The sequence below is a fragment of the Schistocerca nitens genome, chromosome 5 (assembly GCF_023898315.1).
Source record: "Schistocerca nitens isolate TAMUIC-IGC-003100 chromosome 5, iqSchNite1.1, whole genome shotgun sequence".
Lineage (NCBI taxonomy): Eukaryota > Metazoa > Arthropoda > Insecta > Orthoptera > Acrididae > Schistocerca > Schistocerca nitens.
The window spans coordinates 339,190,369-339,214,368 of NC_064618.1; the positions used below are offsets into that span (position 1 = coordinate 339,190,369).

General features: G+C 42.5%; 1 protein-coding gene across 1 annotated transcript in view; it reads left to right on the forward strand.

Annotated features, from left to right (window-relative positions):
* The window catches only part of LOC126259295 (carboxyl-terminal PDZ ligand of neuronal nitric oxide synthase protein-like), a 470,145-nt gene that overhangs the window by 355,305 nt on the left and 90,840 nt on the right, over window positions 1–24,000 (forward strand). Inside the window, exon 6 of the mRNA XM_049955956.1 lies at window positions 11,134–11,348. Coding sequence (XP_049811913.1) covers window positions 11,134–11,348 — 215 coding nt within the window. The remainder of the gene's footprint in view (window positions 1–11,133; window positions 11,349–24,000) is intronic.

Genomic DNA, 24,000 nt, shown 5'->3' on the forward strand with positions numbered 1-24,000 from the left:
CCTTTACTTCACTATCAACGTATCACGCAACATGTTCAGGGGATAATTTTTCTTTTATTCGTTCTAGGAATAATGCTGTTACCACTGTTATAAATCTTAACAACACTTTCTGGATTGTCAGATTCGAAGGGAGATGACGGAAATGTTAGTATCTCGGGAAAAGGCTTATTCAATTAATAAGGCCGAGTACCCTATTTTACTGAAACCATTTATTCAGTACAGTTTTGTTGAGGCATTTGTGTCATTTTTTGACATACTGCCCGATGGCTTTGGTTTCGAGATCTTCAGCAGACGTATATTTAATGATTTTTCTGCGGTTTCGTCAGCTGGAGTGCTGGAATTGTCAAAGTCTCGCCGTCCGTTGCTGGTGGAGGGCTGGTGTAGAGCCCGCGGCCAGAGATTATACACGTTTACATTATTAAAGTTTCACGTTCAAAACGCTGTAGAAAGAGAACCACTACTCAGAATGATGTCAAATTTGAACAGCATATATTGATGCAGGGGAAAACGACAAGGAACAAAAAAAATTGTAACGAAAATTTTACCAATTTTACTAATAGACTTCACGTAAATGGAGTCGGCTATAAAATACAAATGAATCGCAATACTACAGCTACGCACCATCCGTAATTTTCAGTGTGCGTAACTGCAGAAGTTCGGCAGTCTACAATTGTGGCCCTATTAGGTAGATAAGCTCATCCACCAGTGCAAGGTCGTACCACATGGGATGGGAAAAATCGGTTTTAACTGTCCTGAGGCCAAAAACACCATAAAAAGAAATCTGACGTCTGTTTTTAATGGTCATGAGGCCAAAATGCAAAATGACATTGGTTTCTAGCTGTCGTGAGACTGTCGCAAGATATATATTAAATGTGCTGTCCAGCGTTTATTGCCGCAGCCGAAATCGAGAAACAGAATGCTCAACAACAAATCGCATTGTGTCGAACGTCACGTCCAGAATGTGTTGCGCAATGAGTGACTTCAGGTCAGTTACGTTCGTAATTGGGACGCACGTAACATTACAACCAGAAATCACACGGATTATGATCAGTTCATTTAAACGGCCATGCTGTAAAGAAATGACTGCTGATATTTCTGGCATTTCAGAATAGTCTCTGTAGCAACCTAATCAGCGCCATTTTACATAAAAATGATTCTATCCACACATTAATGTTGTTGAAGGGTTGGAATCATGTTGGTGCGCAAAGACACTCATGGTATTTACCTGTCCTTAGCACTCACCTCCTCGATAAAATACGATCCTCTGGTAAGTGAAGCCGTAAACCGACACCACACAATCATCTTTACGGAATGAAGTGGTTACCGTAGATCCAGTACCCACATTCTGCAGTTCTGCGTAGTGACATGCCATTGTTGACATGTCCTTGGTGATGGAAATGGACTTCGTTTACCCACAGAATGTTCCATGGCCATTCAATGTCCACTTCCATGCGAGTAAGAAATTCTAGAGCGAACGTTTGTCTTGCTGGCAAATTCGCAGGAAGCAACTCCTAAACATGGGTGATTTTCGAATTGTGAAGCGGTGGGGCTTTACAGCTGTCATATAACTGTGAAACTTCATTGCAGATGACCATCAGCTTTTTATTTTTATGATCAGTGCTACCGGTTTCGATCTGTATACCATTATATGGTGAAGCAAATCGTAACCAGCTTGTCACTACAACATTTGATGTAAATAACTTCGATGTGTACATGAAAACATAATTTCTGTTAAAACAAATTATCTCCTACATATGTGTCTTTAGGAGATTACTTATTGTAACAGAAGCCACGTTTTTCTGCCTACATCGCAGGTAGAAAATATTGACTACCAAGCTGGTTACGGTTTGCTTCGGCTCGATAGTGGTCTGCTGATCGTAACTAGTAGAACTAAGCACAAAAATAAACAGCTGATGGTCATCTACAATGAAGTTTCACGATGAGTGATTTGTATGGATAGCAGTGAAATATGTTTCGTAGAATTTTATGCATCGTGTTTGTAGGAATGTGCTTCGGACAATTCCCCGCGCATTGCATGTTTGCACACCATCTCTCGTACCCTCTTGCAGTGCTGCGGTCACATCTTCGACCGATGTCGGATTTATTGCTTTCCTCCCTCTGCTAAATTTCACTTGAAAAGGGCCTATCCTTCCGAATTTTGTAATCATTTTTTCCAGGCCCTTATCAGACATCGGACCTTATTCCATACCCTTCAGTGTTCGGGCTTCTGCAGGACTACTGGTGCACAGAGATCGTTCTTGTAAAAGAGCTTTATCAGCAGAGCGCGATCCTTCGTGGGCATCTCGGACGCAAACTAAGGACCAGTTGTATGCCACGCGTATGTTGTTGTGCATATTCTGAAGCTCATTGGTCAAATTTTTGTTACTTTTTTTTTGTTCCATGATGCTTCCCCTTACATCAATAATATGATCTTCAAATTTGACGTCTGAGCAGTAACCGTCTTTCCACAAGTTTTTAAACTTGAACTTTAATGATGGACACCCTGTGTATTTCGAAAACGTTCTGTCCACTTGGGATGTTGGGTATTATTTACTTTAGTAACTTTTTTTCTCTTAGATTGAACATTTTCATTGTTTTATGAGCTATCATTTGCCTTCCGTAAGTATCGTCTTATATTACGTGTATAAACCTATTCTTCTCCGTCTTCCTCTTACTCATATGTGACATAGCAACGTAAATAGCTAAAATGTTTAACCTGCTCCATTATTCTGTTATTTATCATAATTTTTGTTCGTAGACGTGGTTTTCCTTTAAAAGCCGTTGATTTTGTTTTGTTTTCTGAAATCGTCAAATGGTGCTTCCACCAACCTTACCTAATATATTCGCCTTTGTTGGCCATCTGCTTCTCGGTCTGCATATAAGCAGCAGTTAAAGCGGGAATTTCTGATAATCTTAATTCTCCTGTTAAAAATCACCTTCCTTTCCGGAACGCATCCTTGGTGTAAGAGTCTCTCCGTTGCTTATTACTGGAGATGTCCGCCCCCGGTAGCTGAGTGGTCAGCGCGACGAACTGTCAATCCTAAGGGCCCGGGTTCGATTCCCGGCTGGATCGGAGATCTTCTCCGCTCAGGGACTGGGTGTTGTGTTGTCCTAATCATCATCATTTCATCCCCATCGACGCGCAAGTCGCCGAAGTGGGGTCAAATCGAAAGACTTACACCAGGCGAGCGGTCTATCCGACGGGAGGTCCTCGTCACGCGCCATTATTACTGGAGATGAAAGAAAAAGGACGTCTTAAGTCTTGTAGCTACACTTCGCTGACGACGTGTATATTGAGAATAGACACCGAAGTGCCGCTGATGTCAGTGTAATCAGGGACGCTACCCCGAACCAACCATCAGGCACAACTACTAAAATAATTGCGATTATATTTCGGAAACACACATTTAGTGACACGCAAATAATTTCAAGAGATCGTATACAATAATCCTAGCCTGTGACAGTCCTGTTCTGAGGTTAAGTCCAATTGGTAAACACTAAAGTCTTCTAGCCAGAGCGCGTCGTCGAAGATCGGCGGATCCTAGTTCGGACGGGTCAGCTGCGATGAACTGGAGAGGTAAGGGCGACTGGAAGTCCAACTAGCTCCCGCTAGAACTCTCGCAGGAAAACGGTCTCCAACACGTCGGTTAAGCCGCGGAACGCAGCTTATGTCCTGGTGATACTAAGCTCTGCATTATTTGTTTCACGTGATGCGTGAAGTGAAACGGAGGGCCCTACTTTCGCTATGGTAGCGACGCCTGCAGCAAGCTGCTGGAATTTGCAGACTCGCCTCGCCTGATGGTTCGGCCGTCCTGCAGAGCTTACAATGCTTGAGGGAAGTCTAGCCTGCAGGAGTTGCGACTCATGGCCACAACTGTAAGGTTAGGAGAAAGGGACCAATAGGTCGCTGTGGAAGACAATTCGGCCTGTCCGGCTTGGGTGACCTTTCTGGTAGCTAAGCTACCGCCAGCATATGCCTCCGCATCCAGAGCACGCATATCTCCTCGCCTACACCGTCAGTACTACGTTAAGGGAGTATCCCCCGGGAAAGGCGAAATTTTCTGTCAAAATGTTACTTGTTACGCGCGAAAATGGTATCAAACGATTGACAAGATTAAAGAGTATTAGGGTTTAGCACCTCGTCGACGACATGGTGATTAGAGACGGAGCACAAGCTCGTGCACTGTAAATACGGGCATGGAAATCGGTCGTGTCTGTGTGAGAGGTATCATGCTGTCATTAGAAGATTTAAGGGAACTAGATTGTAATCGGACGACTGTTTTAATGTTTCCCTTTCACGACGGGATTCAAGTGTATTAGCCAGCGAGTCACCTCACTAGATCGAAATATTTGGCCCGTTTCAAGTGGAGACAAAATAGCAAGATGACGATTTTAGTTTGTCCCAGCTCGAATGCTGTAGTTGATAGAGCGTTGCATGCACGTACAATGAATTCGTTTCATGGTTGTATGACTGTCGCCGCTTAAGTGGTTCTTTCAGATTAACTGTATGTCCACAACAAAGATGGTAAACCTATCCACGAAAACAATCGTTTATTGATTGTGATGATTTCTTCAAAGTAAATGGGTGAATAATATACGAGAACACCAAGCACTTGTGTAGTTTTAGCCAGCAAGATTGAAATTTCAACCTTTTGCTCATTTTAAAGATAAAATTTTCGTGTCTAGGCACATACAAAAATTATAAAAATTTTCGGAAAGTTATAAAAATTTCAGACTGTACCCTCACATTTCTAACAGTGGAACCGAACAGCATTTCCTAATCATCGTCACAGACTTCCGTAGACTATCGTAGTGCAATATATAGACTCATTTTACAACAACAAATGCCACAGCATTGCTTGAGTGTACTGCTGAATACATTTTTATATTTTAACACTAACTGCTATGTGTACACCGCAGGACACTGGATTGCTTAAACCCGTAAAAATGTAGTGCATGTGTTGTTGAAGTACACTGTGTGCTCCAGCAGAATTAAAAATTTTGGTATGTTCTTAGAAAAGAACGACCAGAAGGTCGAAACTGCAAACGAGGTGACAAAAATAAGCTAGCCACAGATTGAAGTGCCCTTCATAAATTTTATTGTTTATGTCACACATAATACTGGTATTTAAAGTGTGCTCTGTCTGCTTAAAGTGACGTCGTTGGCATTGATGCCGAAAGAAAATTCGATGTAATTAACTATCCTCTCCAATTAACATACAATTTTTCTATTGATATCATTTAATGAAATATTATTATAGGTGTAGTATTATTCTCAGATATCTTAAAAAGCCCTGTGTAAATCTATTACTTATCACTCTCCTACAACAAAGTTTTTTATTTTATTTGTTGGTTTTTGGTTTCATAACCATCTGCCCAACCTGAATTTACACATATAAATAACAACTGTATATTCTTTTATCTATGCATAAACACTTAAATATGTATCAGCCAATATAGGTATAATTTTTATAAAATTTGTATATAGGGACTACTCTTATTTATGCCGAGATTTCTAAATGGTTTAGGGTTCCGTACCTCAGTAAGTAAAGACGTACCTTTTGTAAGATTACTTTGTTATAAGCCTGCCCATTCGCTTGTTAATATCCATTTTTCTCTGGAACGGGTAGACGTATGAAGTTGAAATTTAGTTCAAACACTAATGTCTACGGTACCTTGGCTGCACAAAAAATTTAAGCTTTTGAGTCAAATATATCCAAAAACACGGTCCTTAATGGTACATATTTTGATACTCTCAAACTCACTAATCAAAATCTGTAGGGTGCTTACCGCTGAGCTAAGATCATGAAATTTACCAAGAAGCAATATCTCACAGAGTACAGGAAAAAAACGAAAACTGTTAATTTGCAATTATATCGCATAAAAATGTTATTTCACCATTTGTTGTCCATCTATTCCTCTGTCTGTCTCTCCCTGAGTTAAAACCACTTTCGCTTAGGAAAGGTGGAGGTGTCAAGCTGAAATTTACATCAAATACTAGGATCTGAGATTCTTTGGATGGTAGAAAAGAATTTAAGTTTCTGTCAGAACACTCAAAAGATTATGTTACATGTTTTGATAATTGCAAACTCACTCGTCAAAACCTATAACCGAACTACAGGAGGCAGTCAAATGAAATCGAGACATACGGAAAAAATTAAGTAAACTGTTTATTAGTTGAAAAGTAATCGCCATAATTGTTAATACATTCATCCCACTGTGAGACAAGACGGTCAGTGCTTAATTAAAAATGTTTGTATTCAGGAGTGCACCTCTTGGTCCGAAGCAAGTCGGTAGCCAAGAATGTTTTTCTTCAGGGCTCCAAAAATATGGAAATCGCATGGGTTAAAAGTGGGATTTAAGGGAGAAAGCATAAGACATTTCCAGTGAAATTTTTGCAGCGTACTCGAAACAACCTTAGCAACATATTGACGGTCACCAGCCGGACAAATGGAGACTCACACTGAGGCTCCTGTCAAACTCTGCCAGGTGGTGACATCGCTGTCACATACCGGTCCGCGGCATCTCGGTATTCTTCACAGCGATTTGTCCATATCGGACGCTGTTGGTCTATTACAGCCAACCAGATCCTCGAAATTATGTCTTTTCCATCTCAATAAATCCATCTTTTCGCGCTTTCTTCGTACCTTGATTAATTCCCAAATATTGCTTAACATAATACTGATGATAAATTGATTTATAACTGAACAAGTTACATACGTAACTATTGCACCAAATTTTCAAAGTTTCGTTCTCCTCACTGTGTAGAACGTTCGGTTAAACAAAAAGTAATAGCTTACCAGCATTCAACAGACGGTGCTCATGTGTCACACAAAGATTCGCATGATAGCCAGAAGACAGGCAGAAATTATAGACAAGCAAAGACAATAATGTGTAATTCGTACTGTCATTGTAGTGCCATAAACTTAGTGCACAATATATCTGTGATTATGTAATTAACAAACGTTGTTGTCATTCACGCTGTAGGCAATGAATGTGAAGAGATAACAAACTAAACTATTGATTTCACAAGCCGTCCAGCTGCCTGTCTTTAGCATCTCCACGTCAATGTGAATGACATACAGGAGGAAGGTACAGTAGATCCCTTTCATCCGGCCCTCATTAATCTGGATCTTCGGTTCACATGGATCGTTGTCTTTTCATTTTATTTTATTTCATTTTTTTCTTTAAAAAATAGAGTAACTCTGCATTATTTGAGAGAACGGAATTTCGGGTACAGTTAACGACGACTGTCAATACATTTTAAATTCAAATAACCGCCAAACATGGGTTGTACAGTATTGCATTGCCCGGTTTGTATCTTCTGGAAACTGACAGCAAAGCGAAAGAGAGTGGTAGTGTCAATGGCAGTAAATTTTGGTGCACTGTATTAAATGCATAAATGGATAAAGGGGAATTGATGAAGACAACTGTTGCTACATTTGATATTGGAACTTCAGCCGTCTCAGGCTGGAACAATAACTACAACGAAAAAAAAAAAGAATTTTGCTTCAAAGTAATGATTCCTGATTAAATTGTCGCCTTTTGACGGAAAAACAGAGCTTCACAGATATTATTAGGTGCTTGCAGAATGTCTACTGAGACTTGGCAGTAAACAAAAGCAAATTCAGCCATTGGGCGAGACGTCTATCATATTCGCCAAAAGGTTATGCAGACATGTCCGATCTCCCGCGTGCCGAGCGGTCGCTCGCTACTGTGACTCCTCCAGTGCAATTTTGGAACGTGCGGACACTCTCATTCGAGATGATCGAAGGATCATAGTCAGACACCTCACTTCTCGACTGGACGTCTCCGTTGATCTGCGCACCCGAGAGGGGCTCACAAAACTTCATTGGACTGTTGTGCTCACCGACCATACAGCCGATCTCGCATCTTTAGACTTCCGCGTGTTTGGCGCAATGAACGATGCACTCCGCGAGAGACAGTACGTCTTCGATGGGGAGGTTACTGATGCAGCAAGACATGTTGTCCGACGTTGACTAGTGAAGTGGTACCATGCGGGCATAAAGGCCCTCCCAGTAAAGAGGCGTAAGGCCGTCGCATTGAACAGAGATTATGTTGAAAAATAGGGTTTTGTAGCCAGAAGAGTGGGGAATAATATGATGTATTGGAATCCTGAATAAAACCAAACTGCTCTGGGAAAAAAAGTGTTGCGTAAGTTATTGAGCGCCACTCTCAGCTGCAAGCCCACTGTGAGTGCAGTAGTAAATTTGAGATAATTTCGGAGATATCTTCTTGCGCAAACATAGACAAAATGATTGCTGTTTGGCACTACCATTATCATTGAGGTTACCACGAGTAACTTATTCTTCCATTGCTCAGACTGGTCGCTGCCTACGCCTGTTAAAACGGCGTGAAATACGCCGGTGCGTAGATTTTCCGTGTCCCCGAACACGCCGTGAGCGGTGATTTATGGGTGTTCGCAGCGTCTCGCGTCCACGGCGATGGCCATCCCAGTATTTATAACGGTCTCCCAATGCGCCTAAATTACTGCTCCGCACTGCCCTGTTCAGCCCTTGCCTGTTTGGCTGCCTGTCTCACCTTTCGATACGAATTGTTTTGGCTAAAGTCGCTGCCTGCAGCTGTAGTAAACTACATGCCCTGACCCGGCTGCTACCTCTGTGTAATTGTCTGTTGGCATCGTCACCTCAGCCTTTAAATCCATCGGGGAAGATATCCAGAAACCAGCGACGGTTGTCATCCGTGGGGGAATAGCGGCCCTGAAGGACAACATCCATCTTCCGTCAAACCATGAGACGACTGCTGTTATTATAACTTTATGTGAGGGGGACGTCACCTTCAGCTGTATTTATAAGTCTTACACAATGAAACAAAAAGAAAAAGAAATTGAGGAGAGATCCGGTGATCTTGATGGTGAAGCCAGGGTTTGGAAAGCACGAAGACAAGCAGTAGAAACTCCCGCCGTGTGTGGACTGGCGTTATCTTGCTGAAATGTAAGCCCAGGATGGTTTTCAATGAAGGGCAACAAAATAGCGTGTACCGCTCTGCTGCATGGGTGCCACTGGTGACAAACAAACGGGTCCTGCTACCAAAAGAAATGGCACCTCCGACCATCACTTGTGGTTGCTCGGCTGTATGGCGGCAACAGCAGGTTGTTTTCCCACCACTGTCCGCGGCGTCTCGAGACATGTCTTCAGCCTGGAATGTCGTTGAATGGAGTAGAAATGTCTTCAGTGATGAGTCCCGCTTCAAACTGAACCCCGATGATCAGCGAAGACGTGGCTGAAAACGCGCCGGCAAGCAGTGGGATACCGATCTGCTGTCGCCCGCCAGACGGGCCCGAAAACCAAGAGTGATGATGGTCTGGGGCGCCACTGCATTGCACAGCGGGATCCCTTTGGTTTTCATCCGCGGCACCCTTTGTAGCGCAGAGGTACGTCGACGATGTTGCCATTCATAGCAACCCTTCCTGGGCTTACGTTGAAGAAGGGAAATACCAGCCCACTCACCCTGAAAGTTTCTACTGCTTGCCTTCGTGCCTACCAAACCCTACATTGACCAGCAAGGTCGCCAGATCTCTCACCAGTTGAGAACGTTAGGAGCATCAGGGGCAGTGACTGCCTACTAACTCGGGACTTTTTCGATCTAAACCACTTATTTGGCAGAAATTGGCACTATAATCTTCAAGAGGACAACCAACAACAGTATCGATCAGTGCCAACCATAATAACTCCTCGAATAAGGGCCACAGATGGACCAAGTTGTTATTGACTTGCTCAATCTCTGAAGCTCTTTCTCTTGAATAAGCCATTCCATTTTTATGAAATTTTTAATCATTTGTTCGTGTGTATATGTAAGTCACATTTACCGATTTCCGACCCCATTGGGATAATTCGTTCGGGGCGTGTCACTTTTTTTATTTCCTTAGAATGTATTTTATTTCAAACCGACTTCAGTGTTACAGTACACAATCTTTAGGTCTGTCTCTGACACAAGGTGATCACGTGGAAACCGGGAGAAGGCCAATCATGAGCCAATTATAGCCAATGAGAATGCTGTTCCCAGTTTCTCTCCCTTCGTAAATAAAATTAGGCGATGTTTGTCTCATAGTAATTTAGAATTTTTAATATGTGTAAGTGGCATTTTAAATGCATTTTTACGTAAATACGAGGGTTGGAACTTTAATAGTGGCAACTATTTATTTACAGCTCGTACAAAATAGATAAGTGTTTCAAAGTTTTACTGACCTTCAAAGTAGTCACCAGCATTGTGTATAACCCGTTACTTGCGATGTGGAAGTCGTAGAATACTCTTAGCAGTGCCAGTTGTGTTGACTGTTCGAGCGGCGTGGTCTATTGCCCAACGAATTTATAGCAGTTCTGAAGCGAATGCCGTGAAGTGTTTCCTTCAGTTTAGAAATCGAGTTGAACTCACGAGGGCTCAAGTCAGGGGAGCGCAGTAGGTGGTTTAGCACTTAGCAGTCCCATCAGTAAAACAAATTAATAGGAGCTTCCACTGAACGTGCTTGAGCATTGTCCTGAAAAATGATGATCAGGTCCTGCAGAAAGTGTCATCACTTCTGTCTTCATGCTGTTCATTTTTTGAACAAAACCTACGACCTGGCCGGCCGTAGTGGCCGAGCGGTTCTAGGCGCTACAGTCTGGAGCCGCGCGACCGCTACGGTCGCAGGTTCGAATCCTGCCTAGGGCATGGATGTGTGTGATGTCCTTAGGTTAGTTAGGTTTAACTAGTTCTAAGTTCTAGGGGACTAATGACCTCAGAAGTTGAGTCCCATAGTGCTCAGAGCCATTTGAACAATTTTTTTTTGTAAATGTCTGAGACTATATGTAACAGCGGGTGAAACGTAGAAATCAACGTTCTCACAGATATGATCGGCAACTAGCTCCTTAAGGGGGATACGACCTTCCTGAAGAGACTGACAGGCTCTCTTCCTCGCCGAATTGAGGTCATTGTCGAGGCTAAAGACTGTGTTACACGGCATTAGCCGGATGTATCGTAGGGGTAACTATGTTTTTTGTGCTGTGTGTTCATTAAGAATAAGACTGGAAATCCATACATACGCTTTTTATGGTAGCGACTGCGTTGAAGAGCGCATACGAGAACTGTGATTAATGTAGTTTTGTGTTGCAGACACGCTGTCGGATCCCATCAGCTGCGACACACTGGCAGGCACTGTGGCCGAGGACGAGGCATCGATACAGTCGGAGCCGGTGCACGCCACGGTGCCGACCTCGGCGCCGGGAGGCGGCGGGGGCGGCGGAGGTGGAGGTGGAGCCGCACCCAGGCCGCTGCGACTCGACATCCTGCCTCCACCCCCGTCCAACCCCCGGAGAACGTCCCCACAGGTACGTGTTCACCTAAGGCGTCGTGTCGCTCATGTACGATGTCCGCTGCATAGGAAAAATAAAAAGAAAGAAAGAAAGTTCTCTGGCCTCCAGTCACGTCATATGGTTAAAATGCCACGAACATGTATTCCTTGGCCGTTGTCAAGTGGAATGACTACGGATGAACTACTGGTACGCTCTCATATGCTGTACGCCATATAGGAGCATACGTTGACTTTGCGTTCGATGCGCCCGCTTCAGCCTTGGGATCGCAAGATCCCACGACATCCGAGCCGTAGGCCACCGACTCTATTAAAAGTGTTGTCGGTGACTCCGATTTGAATGACTTCTGTGACACACTGCCCCATAAACCGTTGATGCGAGTCACGAAGAGGTGTCGTCAAATTTTCTCGGCTGACCATTTTCTAGAGCACGCTCAGCTAAAGCACGAGGGTTGCCCAGAAAGTAATGCACCACATTTTTTTTTCTGGGCCGAAAACAATGCTACGAATGCGAAACGTTACCTGTGTGTTACTTAAAGTCTCCAGAGCAAGCGCGTCAAGTTTCCGTCACTTCCGGCAGATAGCGTAGCTGCAGGTGTTTAAAAATGGCTTCTGTAGGTTATGTACGTTACAAGCAACGTTCCGTCATTGAATTTCTCACTGCAGAGAAGTAAACTGTCGGTAATGTTCACAAACGCTTCTGCAACGTCTATGGAGCATCTGCTGTCGACAGAAGTACAGTTAGTCGCTGTGCATGGAGGGTGAGGTCATCAGAAGGCGTTTCGGCGGAGCTCCACGATTTGCAGTGGTCGGGGAAACCATCCACGGCTGTCACACCTGACATACCTGACCTAGACCCTCGGACTTCCGCTTGTTTGGACCATTAAAGGATGCCATTCGTGGAAAACATTTTGAGGACAACAAGGAGGTGATTCATACAGTGAATTACTGGCTTCGCCATCAGAATTGGTACCGACAGGGCTTACAGACCCTTGTTTCGCGCTGGAGGAAGGCCATAGAACGGGATGGAGATTACGTGGAAAAAAGGAGGTGTGTAGAAAAAATTCCATTCTTTCGTGAGTGTAATTCTCATTATGTTCAATAAAAAACTGTTGAAGAAAAACAAAGTGCGGTGCATTACTCTGTGAGCAACGCTCATAAATTTTTAGGGCAGCAAAGTTTACAGAATTCACAAGCAGGTGGCGCAGGCTACTTCCTTTCCTTAAGTTACTGAAGACTCCGGCGTCAGAATAGGCATCCGGCTGCAAAGTTGAGTAAAATAAAATTTTCAATGCCTGACGGTGCTGCCCCTGTGGTAGACGGATTTGAAGCCGTCGGCACACGCACCATGCATTTGAGCGTTGAGCCTGCCGAGTTTCTGACGTCATAGCGTGGAAGAAGCACGTTCTGGAGTCTTTACGAACGTGCGTAGCAATACTTAGCATGTCAGATGTTGTGAGCGTGCGTCTGAACGTAGACGAGATGGAAGAAGGCCACCTACTTCACGTGCACGCCATCTCTCTTCAGTGCAGACTCGTGAGAGGCCATATTGGCCTTCCGTTGAAGCCCATATCTGCCGTTTCTAAGCACCAACAAACTGAGGATTTCTCGAAAATCTGTCGTTACTCGAGTGATTTGTTGTAATGAAGTGACAGGAAACGTCGTATTGATGGTTAAATTCGCGTATTACGAAAGTATGCTGCTTCAAGCAAACGGCAAGTTGAAGATCCATAAAAAATGCACTGATCTTGATACAGTTTGTCATAATTGAAGTCTAATTAATAACTTATCTACGATTGAAGCTTTCAGGAGGTGTTAAGATACAAAATATGGTCATAAGTCGTTCATGTTTGGTGAAACGTACTGAGTAGAGTCGGAGAATTGATGTGTTGCTGGTTAGCATCCTATTGGATCCAAACATTTTTTGTTAGTTTAATAGAAATATATTCTATAATGTTTAGGGTTGCCCAGAAGGTAATGCACCGCATTATTTTTCTTGAAAAATTCTTTATTGAACATAATGAGAATTACCCTCACGAAAGAATGGTGTTTTATCTAGACACCCTATTTTTCCACATAATCTCCATCCCGTTCTGTGGCCTTCCTCCAGCGTGAAGCAAGGACGTGTATGCTCCGTCGGTACCAGTCCTTGTCCTGGTGGTGAAGCCAGTGCTTCATTGTGTGAATCACCTCCTTATCGCCCTCAAAATGTCTTCCACGAATGGCATCCTGTAACGTCCCAAACAAGTGGAAGTTCGAGGGCGCTCGGTCTGGGCTGTCAGGTGTGACAAGCGTGGATGGTCTCCCCGAGCGCTGCAAATCGTAAAGCTCCACCGAACCGCCTTCTGAAGACTTCATCTTCCGTGCCCAGCGACTAGTTGTAATTCCGTCGACAGCAGATGTTCCACAGACTTTGCGCAATCGTTTATGAATATTCCCTTAGTTTCTTTCTCTGCAGTGAGAAATTTAATGACGGCAAGTTGCTTGTAACGTACGTCACCTACAGACGCCATTTTTAAACTGTCCTGCAGCTACGCTATCTGTCGGATGTGACAGAAAGTTGGCGCGCTCACTCGGGAGACTTCAAATAATACACACGTGATGTTTCGCATTCGTATCATTGTTTTCAGATGAGAAAAGAATGCAGTGCGTTACTTTCTGGACACACTAGTAAATATAAGGCGCTCTTCCTGAGGAGCGAGCTTGTTCCACTGGTTTAATTTACGAGACAGCATGCACTTTCTTGTTTTTAGATTTGTATTTCGGATGATGTTCAGATTCTACTATTGACAAGGAACATGGATCAAGTGATAAATACGACGGAGTTTTACTACGAAGTAAATAAGTTTTATCTTATATGGAGATCTATTGCAAATTCGCGTCGCACTATTTTTAATGGAACTTCTATAAGCCGATGTCGTTACGGAATGGATATCGTACTTTCCTTTTTGCTTTATAACACGTTTATAATATAGTTTTTTATACCACAGACAAACCAACGTGACTAGCATATGAACAAGGGAGGAAATCTGCATTTTAAGAGAACTAACGTAGGAAGTTTCCGGCCGTCCAGTTTGTTAACGGTGTGATATGAGAGCTAGATACAGATGGCAACTGCCACTGGAGCGCGCTGCGTTCGCGTCTACCACGTTGAGGCACACGCACCATATGAACAAGTCGCATAGTTTCTGAGTGTTCAACAGCAGGCTGAACTTGGCACGCTCAACACTGTCGTTCGAAAGCGCGGTCCTTGTGCCGACGGCTTAAAGATAAGTAAAAGAAAAAGAAGTGGACGATGAAACTTCTCATACTCACTCCTCCGATGGTCTATAGTACCCAATTATTCTACATTTGGCAAGGAGTACTTGGTCGAAAGCACGTGGAATTTTAACCATTTGACGTGGCTAGAAATCCGAGAACATCTTAAGATATGTTACGCCGCCGCGTGACTCTGCATTGTTTGCATTAGTAAAGAACTGTTCGTCGTGGCGTATTTGTGGTTTCTCGAACCTTGAGCTGCTGTTGTTACCATGCAACAGGTTTCATAAAAGTATATAAAACCATTATCCGTGCACCAGCTTTTTACAAGAGATTTCCTTTGGACCTCTGCCAGAATATGTGTCTATGTTTGATACCCAGTAAAGGACACTGATGCTGAATAGAGTATTCTCGGTTTTTCAAGCCGCTACAACACTCGAGCTTTCGATAGCTGTCTCCACCATCGTTATCAGAAGGAAATACCACTGACTGCCGAGCTGCCACTGTGTTTTGCTTATATATCCCGACGGCAGCGTCTGGAACTTTCCAGGGAATGCCACAGTGAAACATGCACGGGAAAGCGTGCGTCGGTACGTCGTTGGATAGTGTGATATAACGCGAGGGGTCGGTGCCACTTTGACGCTTTCGCTCTCGCCTCCTTAACATGAAGCATCTGAGTAATAAACATTTTCTGGGTTTTTAACCGCATTGTCAATATGTTAAACTATCGACGTTTCGACCCCTGTTGCAAGTGACCTTCTTCAGGGTGTTTTGTCACAAACCCACGTTTATATTTAATCAAGCATCCGTATTTGCTCCTGCTGGATGTCCAAAGCGCACCTCTTTGCACTACTAAGCGTCCACCGCTCCTCTGGATCAAAACTGACGCAGATTATTCTGTTTATAATGACGTCCCATTGTTATGGCGCATGAGCCGAGACTCTTTCGATGGAGCAAACGAGATTCTTGGCTCATATCATTTCATACAGGGACTCAGCTACAAAGGAAGTAACTGAGGTTAGAGTAAAATGCAAAAAGCTTAACAGCAGTCACGAATACATATTTATTAAGGCATTGGGCCCGGCTTTGGACACCGATCGGAAGCAGGGACAGTTGTTAGATGCATGTAGAAAGATGGGATAGCCAGTTTCAGGGTTCGTTCCGCCTGACGTTACACGACCCCAAACTGTATTCCGCTCATGCGTCACCGTGATTCTCTCTGGAGACTTACAAACGCTGCTATCGCTCGTAGATAAGCAAAACGCCGTACTAGAGCCAGCAGTCATTGGTTTCTTTACTTCTCGTGATAATGCAGGTAGTAGCTGTCGAAAAATCGAGTAGTTTCTTCGAAATAACGCGGCTTGAAGATTTTATTCAGACTTGCCATAGCGAAAGACGCCAAAGACACACAGAAAATTCGTGTATTAAAATTATGTTGGATTTTCATAGCTCCAGGGTGGGCGCCATTGAAAAGTGATGATTCAGTTATGCGTCATTGAATTATGCTTTCTGTAAATGGATTAATAAGCATACATGTACATTTAAGATATACGCTATTGCGCTGCTTCCTGGACTCGAGCAGGCGCGCTGGCCCCGGATCAAATCCGCCCGGTGAATTACCGACGAAGGCCCGTGTCCCAGCCAGCTTGGATGTGGTTTAGCATGCCGATGCTGCGAAAACGCGGAATAAATGCATAATCAAAAGAAGAAGAAGAAGATGTACATTTAAGCACTGGCCAATTATGTGCTGATTACATACTGGCCATTAGATGCCTTGGAATGGCACTAACAAGTTGATCCTTTCTCGAAACTAACGTGCAGTGCATTCAAACATAGATTTACGAGTACATTTTGGTGCTAACGACATGCAAATTCTGAGTGGAAAGAATCAATGACAGGCTGGGGTTTCTGGATTTTTCTCTAGTTGAAGGACCATTTACTCTGAAGAACTTACACAGATCACACATAAAATGATATTAGTTACAACTGTCATTCCTTACACACTTTAATAACGTAATGCCCGATATGATCTTTACACTCAGTGTGTTTTCCGACTGATGCAGCTGAAGTGCTTCTTATTGGTATCGGGAGAAAGAATTAACTGGAACGAGTTTTCTGTATACAGCTGAATGTGGGTTGATTTGAAACTTCCTTGCAGATAAAAATCGGGGCTCGCACCTGATATCTTTTCTCATTGCGGACAAGTGCTCTGCCGACTGTGCTATCCAAGCATCACTTATACCCCTCTCCCCCGCCTCCACCCTCCCCCCCCCCCCAACCCCATCACAGTGCTACTCCTTCATCTTGTACCCTCCAGACTTTACAGGAGTTCTCCCGCATACCAAAGTCTTTATTCGCATTTTCAGTAACATGATAGGTCTTGTACGCGATGATGTCTCTGTCACAAAAACTTTCCAATCCTGACACGTTTGGAACTCCGGTACCTCCTCGTACAATGGCCACTGTAAGCCATCCGTTGCCATGCGTAAATGTATCGTTGATGTCAATACTAAAATTCAGTCTACATCCACAAAACACCGCAGGTCCATCTAGAAGTGAGTGAGCGGCAACGGATTTCATTGTATTCTTCTTCTTGTCTGCCGCTGATGTGGTCATTTCCACGTCTTCAATTGTTTTATATATTGTCTGTCTTGCGCGACGTCGTAGCCTTCTGTATCTCATCTTGGCAGCGTTCAATGCAGTTGCCTGTGCGACAGCAGCAGCGCGAATGACCAGTTTAGAAGGTCTTGTACGCGATGATGTCTCTGTCACAAAAACTTTCCAATCCTGACACGTTTGGAACTCCGGTACCTCCTCGTACAATGGCCACTCCAGGAGTGCTTCTATAGCTCAGTCGGTAAAGCATTTGCCCGCAAAAGGCAAAGGTACCACGTTCGAGTCTCGTTCCGACACACAGCTTTAACCTGCCACGAAGTTTCGAGAACTAACTGGCCTGCTGTAGCAAATGCTTGCTTAGCGTACGTATCCTACGAGCCCACCGGCATGTTTGTTTCTTGTTCTGTGTGTCAGATCCACATCGTTTCGTCGTTCGGCGCTGTTCATTGTTCACAATGTAGTCTGTCACTAATCTCTTGGCAGAACACCTTTCAGTTCCACAGCTTGCAACGGAATTCCCCGATCTTCCCTCAGCAGACCGCAGGATAGTATCGATTCACTCTCTCGTCCCTTGTCTTCCAAAAAACCGATCTTTCCAACTTCTTTTACCGACTGGTGGAGATGGTGATTCATGACACCAGGGAGTGATATTAATACTGACACTGGTTGGTTGTTGTAGCCTTCTTCTGGATGACGAAATTCCGTGTTGGTTCCAATTACATTTGTACAGTTTCCGCCGGCCGCGGTGGTCTCGCGGTTCTAGGCGCTCAGTCCGGATCCGTGCGACTGCTACGGTCGCAGGTTGGAATCCTGCCTCGGGCATGGATGTGTGTGATGTCCTTAGGTTAGTTAGGTTTAAGTAGTTCTAAGTTCTAGGGGACTGATGACCACAGATGTTAAGTCCCATAGTGCTCAGAGCCATTTGAACCATTTTTTTTGTACAGTTTCCTGCCATCACGAAGCACACAAAGGTGGTTGGTGATCTCTGGGGAACGCAGCTGCAAGCAACGTAATGAGCTGCTATGGCGAAACTCTCTGTTGTGATGCCAAACGTAGGTCTTCTTCGGAGTACATCTTCCTCGTACACCTGCAGCGCGCCGTTAACGAGGGACTGAAGCAATGGGACAGTTTTTACGCTCTGCAGCTCATTCTGGAACTATTTAAGTTAGCCCTTCATGTCTTAACAAATGTCCTACAGTCCTCTCTCCTTTTCTTGTTAGCGTTTTCTACGTATTTACTTCTCCGATTCTGCAAAGAATCTTATTTCTTAACAGCATACTTCTATAGCACCGAATCTCATACCTTTCGCTTCTTTTGTCTTTCGATTGTGTTACATTCCATGATTCTCCTCCATAAAATCCCGTACTCCGGATGTACATTCTCACAAACTGCTTCTTCAAATTAAGACCAATTTTCAGTTCTAGTAGACTTATTTTGGTCATTGTAGTCCTCTTTGCTGTGAACTTGCGTCGTCAGTTAAGTGTTATTTTCTTTCCAAGGTAGCAGAATTGCTTCATTTCTACTTCGTGATCGTTCGGTTTAGTCTCACTCAGTATTCTGCACTCATCTGACTTGTCATTCTCGTTCAACAACTCTGTAATTGTGTGCCGGACCGAGACTCGAACTCAGGACCAATGCCTTTCGCGGGCAAGTGCTCTACCAACTGAGCTACCCAGTCACGACTCACGCCCCGTCCTCATAACTTTACTTCCGCCTGTACCTCGTCTCCTACCTTCCAAACTTTACAGAAGCTCTCCTGCGAACCTTGCAGAACTAGCACTCCTGAAAGAAAGGATATTGCGGAGACATGGCTTAGCCACAGCCTGTAATTCTTATTCACTTTCACTGAGGATAGCAATATCAGCAGCAGATCTCATAATTTTGTTTCACTCTGAATTTTAACTCACTCCTGAGCCTTTCTTTTATTTCCATCATTGTCTCTTCCATGTATCCGAGAGCTTCCTCCATCGTCTTCCCTTCTTATTGTCTCTCCTTGGGTTTTCTACCTATTATACATTAGACTTCTTTCTTTGTACCTCACGTCTATGTTCCTACGAATTTCGAACACGTTTTAACGTTTTATACTTACAACGCTGTTCCACCTCGGCAAATTCTAAGAACATGTCGTGGTTTTCCTTAAATCTCGCTTTCATTATCAAGCGTTACGTTATGGGTGCCTCGCTATTGTTTTTACCTTTTTTAAAGCGACAATTTCGTTTTCGATTTCTTCTCATTTCTCTTGTAGCTATTTTGCCTTAGTTTCGCCACATTTCCTGTTTATTGCATTCCTAAATGACTTAAATTGCTGTATTCCTGTCTATCCATTAGAATCTTTAAAATTCCTTCTGTCGTCTATCATTTTAAGTACATCTGCTAGCCAAGGTTTCTTCGCAGCTACCTTTTTCTACTTAACTTCGACTGTGCTACGCCTGTGATTGCCCTTTTTAGTGATGTCTGTTCCTCTTCAACTGAAATGCGCAATGTGGTATTCATTATCGTAGTATGAACATCTTCAAAGAACTTCAAAGACCTTACGTACGCTATCACAGGAACTCCTGAATTCATTACTTCCTGCTGTTTCCGTTGAGGCTAGGCAGGACCTCCGAGCGTTTAACGTTCCAGTTAAACACAGGAATACGTCTCTAAGAGACTGCTCATTTACTGCCACATTTGAGACAATACTATTTATTTTTGCACATGGACATGCGGTCTAGTTTTCTATTAAGTTAGTGATTTTTCAAAATATCTTTTTTTTTATATATTATTTTTTTAGTTATTTTTTTTAAATTTTATAAATTTAATATATACTGTAACTGTATTCATAAAATACAAATTTTTAATACATAATAATTTCACCTATAACCTAATTCAGCTTAAGTAACAACTCCAGAAAATTTCTACCTTGCACTACTAACAGAACCTGGGAAAATGTAGCTTATACGCAAAAATACATAAATAAATAAATAAATAAAATAAAAATAAATAAAAAATAAAAAGTGAAGGTTCGGGAAATGAGTTTTAACTTTAATACATTCCTGCTCCGTAGCTAATATCATCAGTTTCCTTCAGCAGCTTTCTCTTAATGTCTCATCTGTACAGCTGCCCTTTAGTAGATGTTCACTGTTTTCTCTGAAGATCAGAGCCGGTCTTTGTCGAAATAAAGAATATCTTTTGTAGTCCTTTATCGCACCCAAAACACTATCTTCTCCAAAATCTGCATTTTATTATGCTGCTCCGATTGAACGCAGACACAGTAGAGTAGATCTGAACTGCACAATGTTTTACCAATAAAAACAGATTTCCATAGTTTGTTCCGTATGATGTAGTTCACGCACTCCTTTGTACAGGGCGACAACTACTGAACTACATAAAATAAAATCGCCAAAACTTCTGAACTGTTTGCGTTAGGACGTTCAAACTGCACGGTTGGCCGTGAGACACGATGGGAATTAGTATGGATAGATATAGGGACGAAGACCACTTTCATTTGGATGGGTTCGTCAATAAGCAAAACTGGCGCATTTGGGGGACTGAAAATCCGCATTTCGCGATCGAGAAGTCTCTTCACCATCAACTGGTGACGGAATAATCGGTGCGATATTCTTTGATGTCATGGTGACTACTGAAGAGTACGTGAAGGTTTTGGAAGATGATTTCATCCCTATTATCCAAAGTGACCCTGATTTCGACAGTATGTGGTTCATGCCAGGCGGAACTCGACGCCATCGAAGCAGGAGAGTGTTTGATGTCCTGGAGGAGCTTTCTGAGGATCACATTCTGGCTCTGGGGAATCCAGAGACCATTGGCATGGATCTCGATTGGCCGTCATATTCTCCGGATCTGAACACATGCGATTCCTTCCTGTGGGGCTATATTAAAGAAAATATGCACAGCAATAAACCCAGCTGAGGGGAAAACAGCCATTCAGGAGGTCATCGACTGCATCGATCTTCAGACACTTCAGTAGGCCATGCAGAATTTCTCTATTCGTCTGTGCCACGTCATTGCCAAGGATGGCAGGCATATTGAACACGTCATAACCTAAATCCGACTATCTGTAGTGACTTTTACGTGTTGAATAAAGTGTGTGCAATCCATAGTTTGTAACTAATATACGTTTTTTTCATATAGTTCAATAATTGTCACCCTGTACGTAATTTTAGAGGGGAGATTCCAAATATCTAGAAAATATTTTCCTCAAAAATAGAATTTTTCACCGATATACCCTTACAGTTAAAAGTAATAAGACACCTGGTTAACAAGCGAAAGCCCGAAACGCATAGTGCTATGTCCACAAAAGTAACAAAAAGATGTGAATTAATAATGTTTCCTGACTGGTAGCGATCACGAACATATAATTACTTGTGGTATTTGTTTTGTCTCTTTAAGGAGTGTTATAACTGCCACGTTTTTTTTTTCTTTTACGTACTTTATCCATTATCTCTCATATAGCTTTTTACATTTGCAGTGTATAAATAATCTGTTACATATGCTATTGTTTTTGGACCTCTGTGGCTTTAGTTTCTATCTTTCATTTTGTAAGTCAAAAGATTTAATGCGTCTGAGCAAGTCAGTCTCTTAGTTCTATCTCGTTTTTTTTTTCCTGAAAATGTTATATTCTGATATTACATTTATATGTTATGTGGATTACTTTGTTTGAATGCCTTATAAACATTGATCTCTTACATACAGCCGTAACACACTGTGTATCTTTCGGTGCTTTTTTAATCTTCAATGTTTTTGCTGGTTGTTTTTATTTGTTCACTGCGCTTCCATACATTTGGCAGTGGTTTGCAGTGTATGTACTAGATGTAGATTGGGGATGTTACTATTGTCATTATGGCTACTGTGAATCTATAATAACTTTGATTGTTCAATATGTATACTGTGTGTGACTATTTATTGTTTTCTCTGCCATTATGATATGTCTTTCCTTAACAATCCAATTAGATATCATTCCACATCCATTATGAACTTTATTATTTGATCAGTTACGGAGTTTTAGTGTCCCATCTTTATATGCATCGCAAACCCACTTATCTTGTAAACAGTATGGAAACTGTGTAGTATGCAAAAATGTATTAATACAGTTTTTTAAAATGTTTAACATTGCCACATGTTTCGAGACATAAGCTGATCAGCATGCTGAATTGGCAATACAAAAACATTTTACATAGAAGTTACAGCTGTGGACTTCCTGGGCACAAACAGAGATACAAACACTATGAGAGAGAGTTTACTTAGTTTGGTGATCTGTTGATAATAGTAATCGTAAATAATCACTCACTCAATGTGAAATAGCAGAGTTCTTGTGGTGATATCACTTTCACCCACTGCCATGGCTAATTGAATCTTCTTGTCCGTATGAAATAGTAAAGATCACTTACAACACAATGTTTGTTACAGTGAACATCAGTGTGCACTAGAAACGTGGCGGTCAAAACAAAGCTTTATTGGACTTCACTATGTATGTGCCCATCGTGGTCATATAGATAGTGGAGCAATGAAAAAAAATGAAATGAAATGAACGTATGGCATCGTTGGCCGGGAGGCCCCTGTTCGGGGAGGTTCCGCCGCCTAGTTCAAGTCTTATTTCATGCGACGTCACATTGGGCGACCTGCGCGCCGGTGATGAGGGTGAAATGATGATAACACAACTCCCAGTGCACGAGCGGAGAAAATATGCAACCTGGGCAGGAATCGAACCCGGGCAGTTTGCATGGGAGGCGAGCACCTTACCACCCAGCTAAGCAGGCGGTCAGTGGATAAATTTCGATACGTGCCGCCATTTCAGAGTTGATAAGCGTTGAAGTTAGCCAATGTCGTCGCTGTAAGGCGCAAATTCAAGCGTTTGTACACGCTAAAATGCGGTAATGTACAGACGTCCGTAGGTCAGTTAGTTACCACTTGTTGAAATGTTCATTACCAGTTAAAATCTGCCTGTTTCGGAAGTGATAAATTTAAGGTACGTGAGCAGAAGTCACGTTCGTGCGGTATGAAAAAACAATATGAAGAATATGTTTGGTGGACCGCCTCTGATAGGCTGCTTGATATGCGCGCGCCTCGACTTCATTGGCTAACTTCAGTGTAAAATAATTCGGAAACTGCTCAAAGTATCGAATTTTTTCCTTAACATTTATTTCTGAGCACTCTTCAAGATTTTCAAACTGCTTCCGATCATCCCGTATGTAACTTAGTACTTTCTTTTCCGAAATTAGGCGAAGCGTCTAAAATATTAGTAGACGAAATACAGTGTAGAGAGAATAGAAACTGTTTCGTATTGGTATTGAAAATTTACGGTTATACTGAAGTTACAAAGATTTAGTTGTGGAACATACAGAGTCATGTATATTATTGATCATTACTGATTTTATAATTTAACAGTATTGATTTTTTTCATTTTTGGCCATGGATAAATGTTGTCCACAAACTGGTTATGTATCTGAATTACCGGCTGATTCATATGACACATAATGTCAGAAAATCGCCCGGCCATTTTTATAGTATTTTTGAGTTAATAAACATCTTTATGTGACTGCGTAAATTTTGTAAAATAAAAGTCTTATAACACAACAGTAGCGGGTCAAAAATTTCAGCTTGAATGTGAATAAAATCCTGGTCAGTTTAACTTGATTTCTATAACTCGCCGTTTGCCGAAGTCTCAAGTTACTGAAGTTCAGAGGAGTATCGCTCATCTTTCGACAAGCATATAACTCGGCAATACAGCAACATTTATTAAGGAAAGTACGATCGTATGGGTTACAAAACACAATTTTCGACTAGATTGCGTTCCAGGT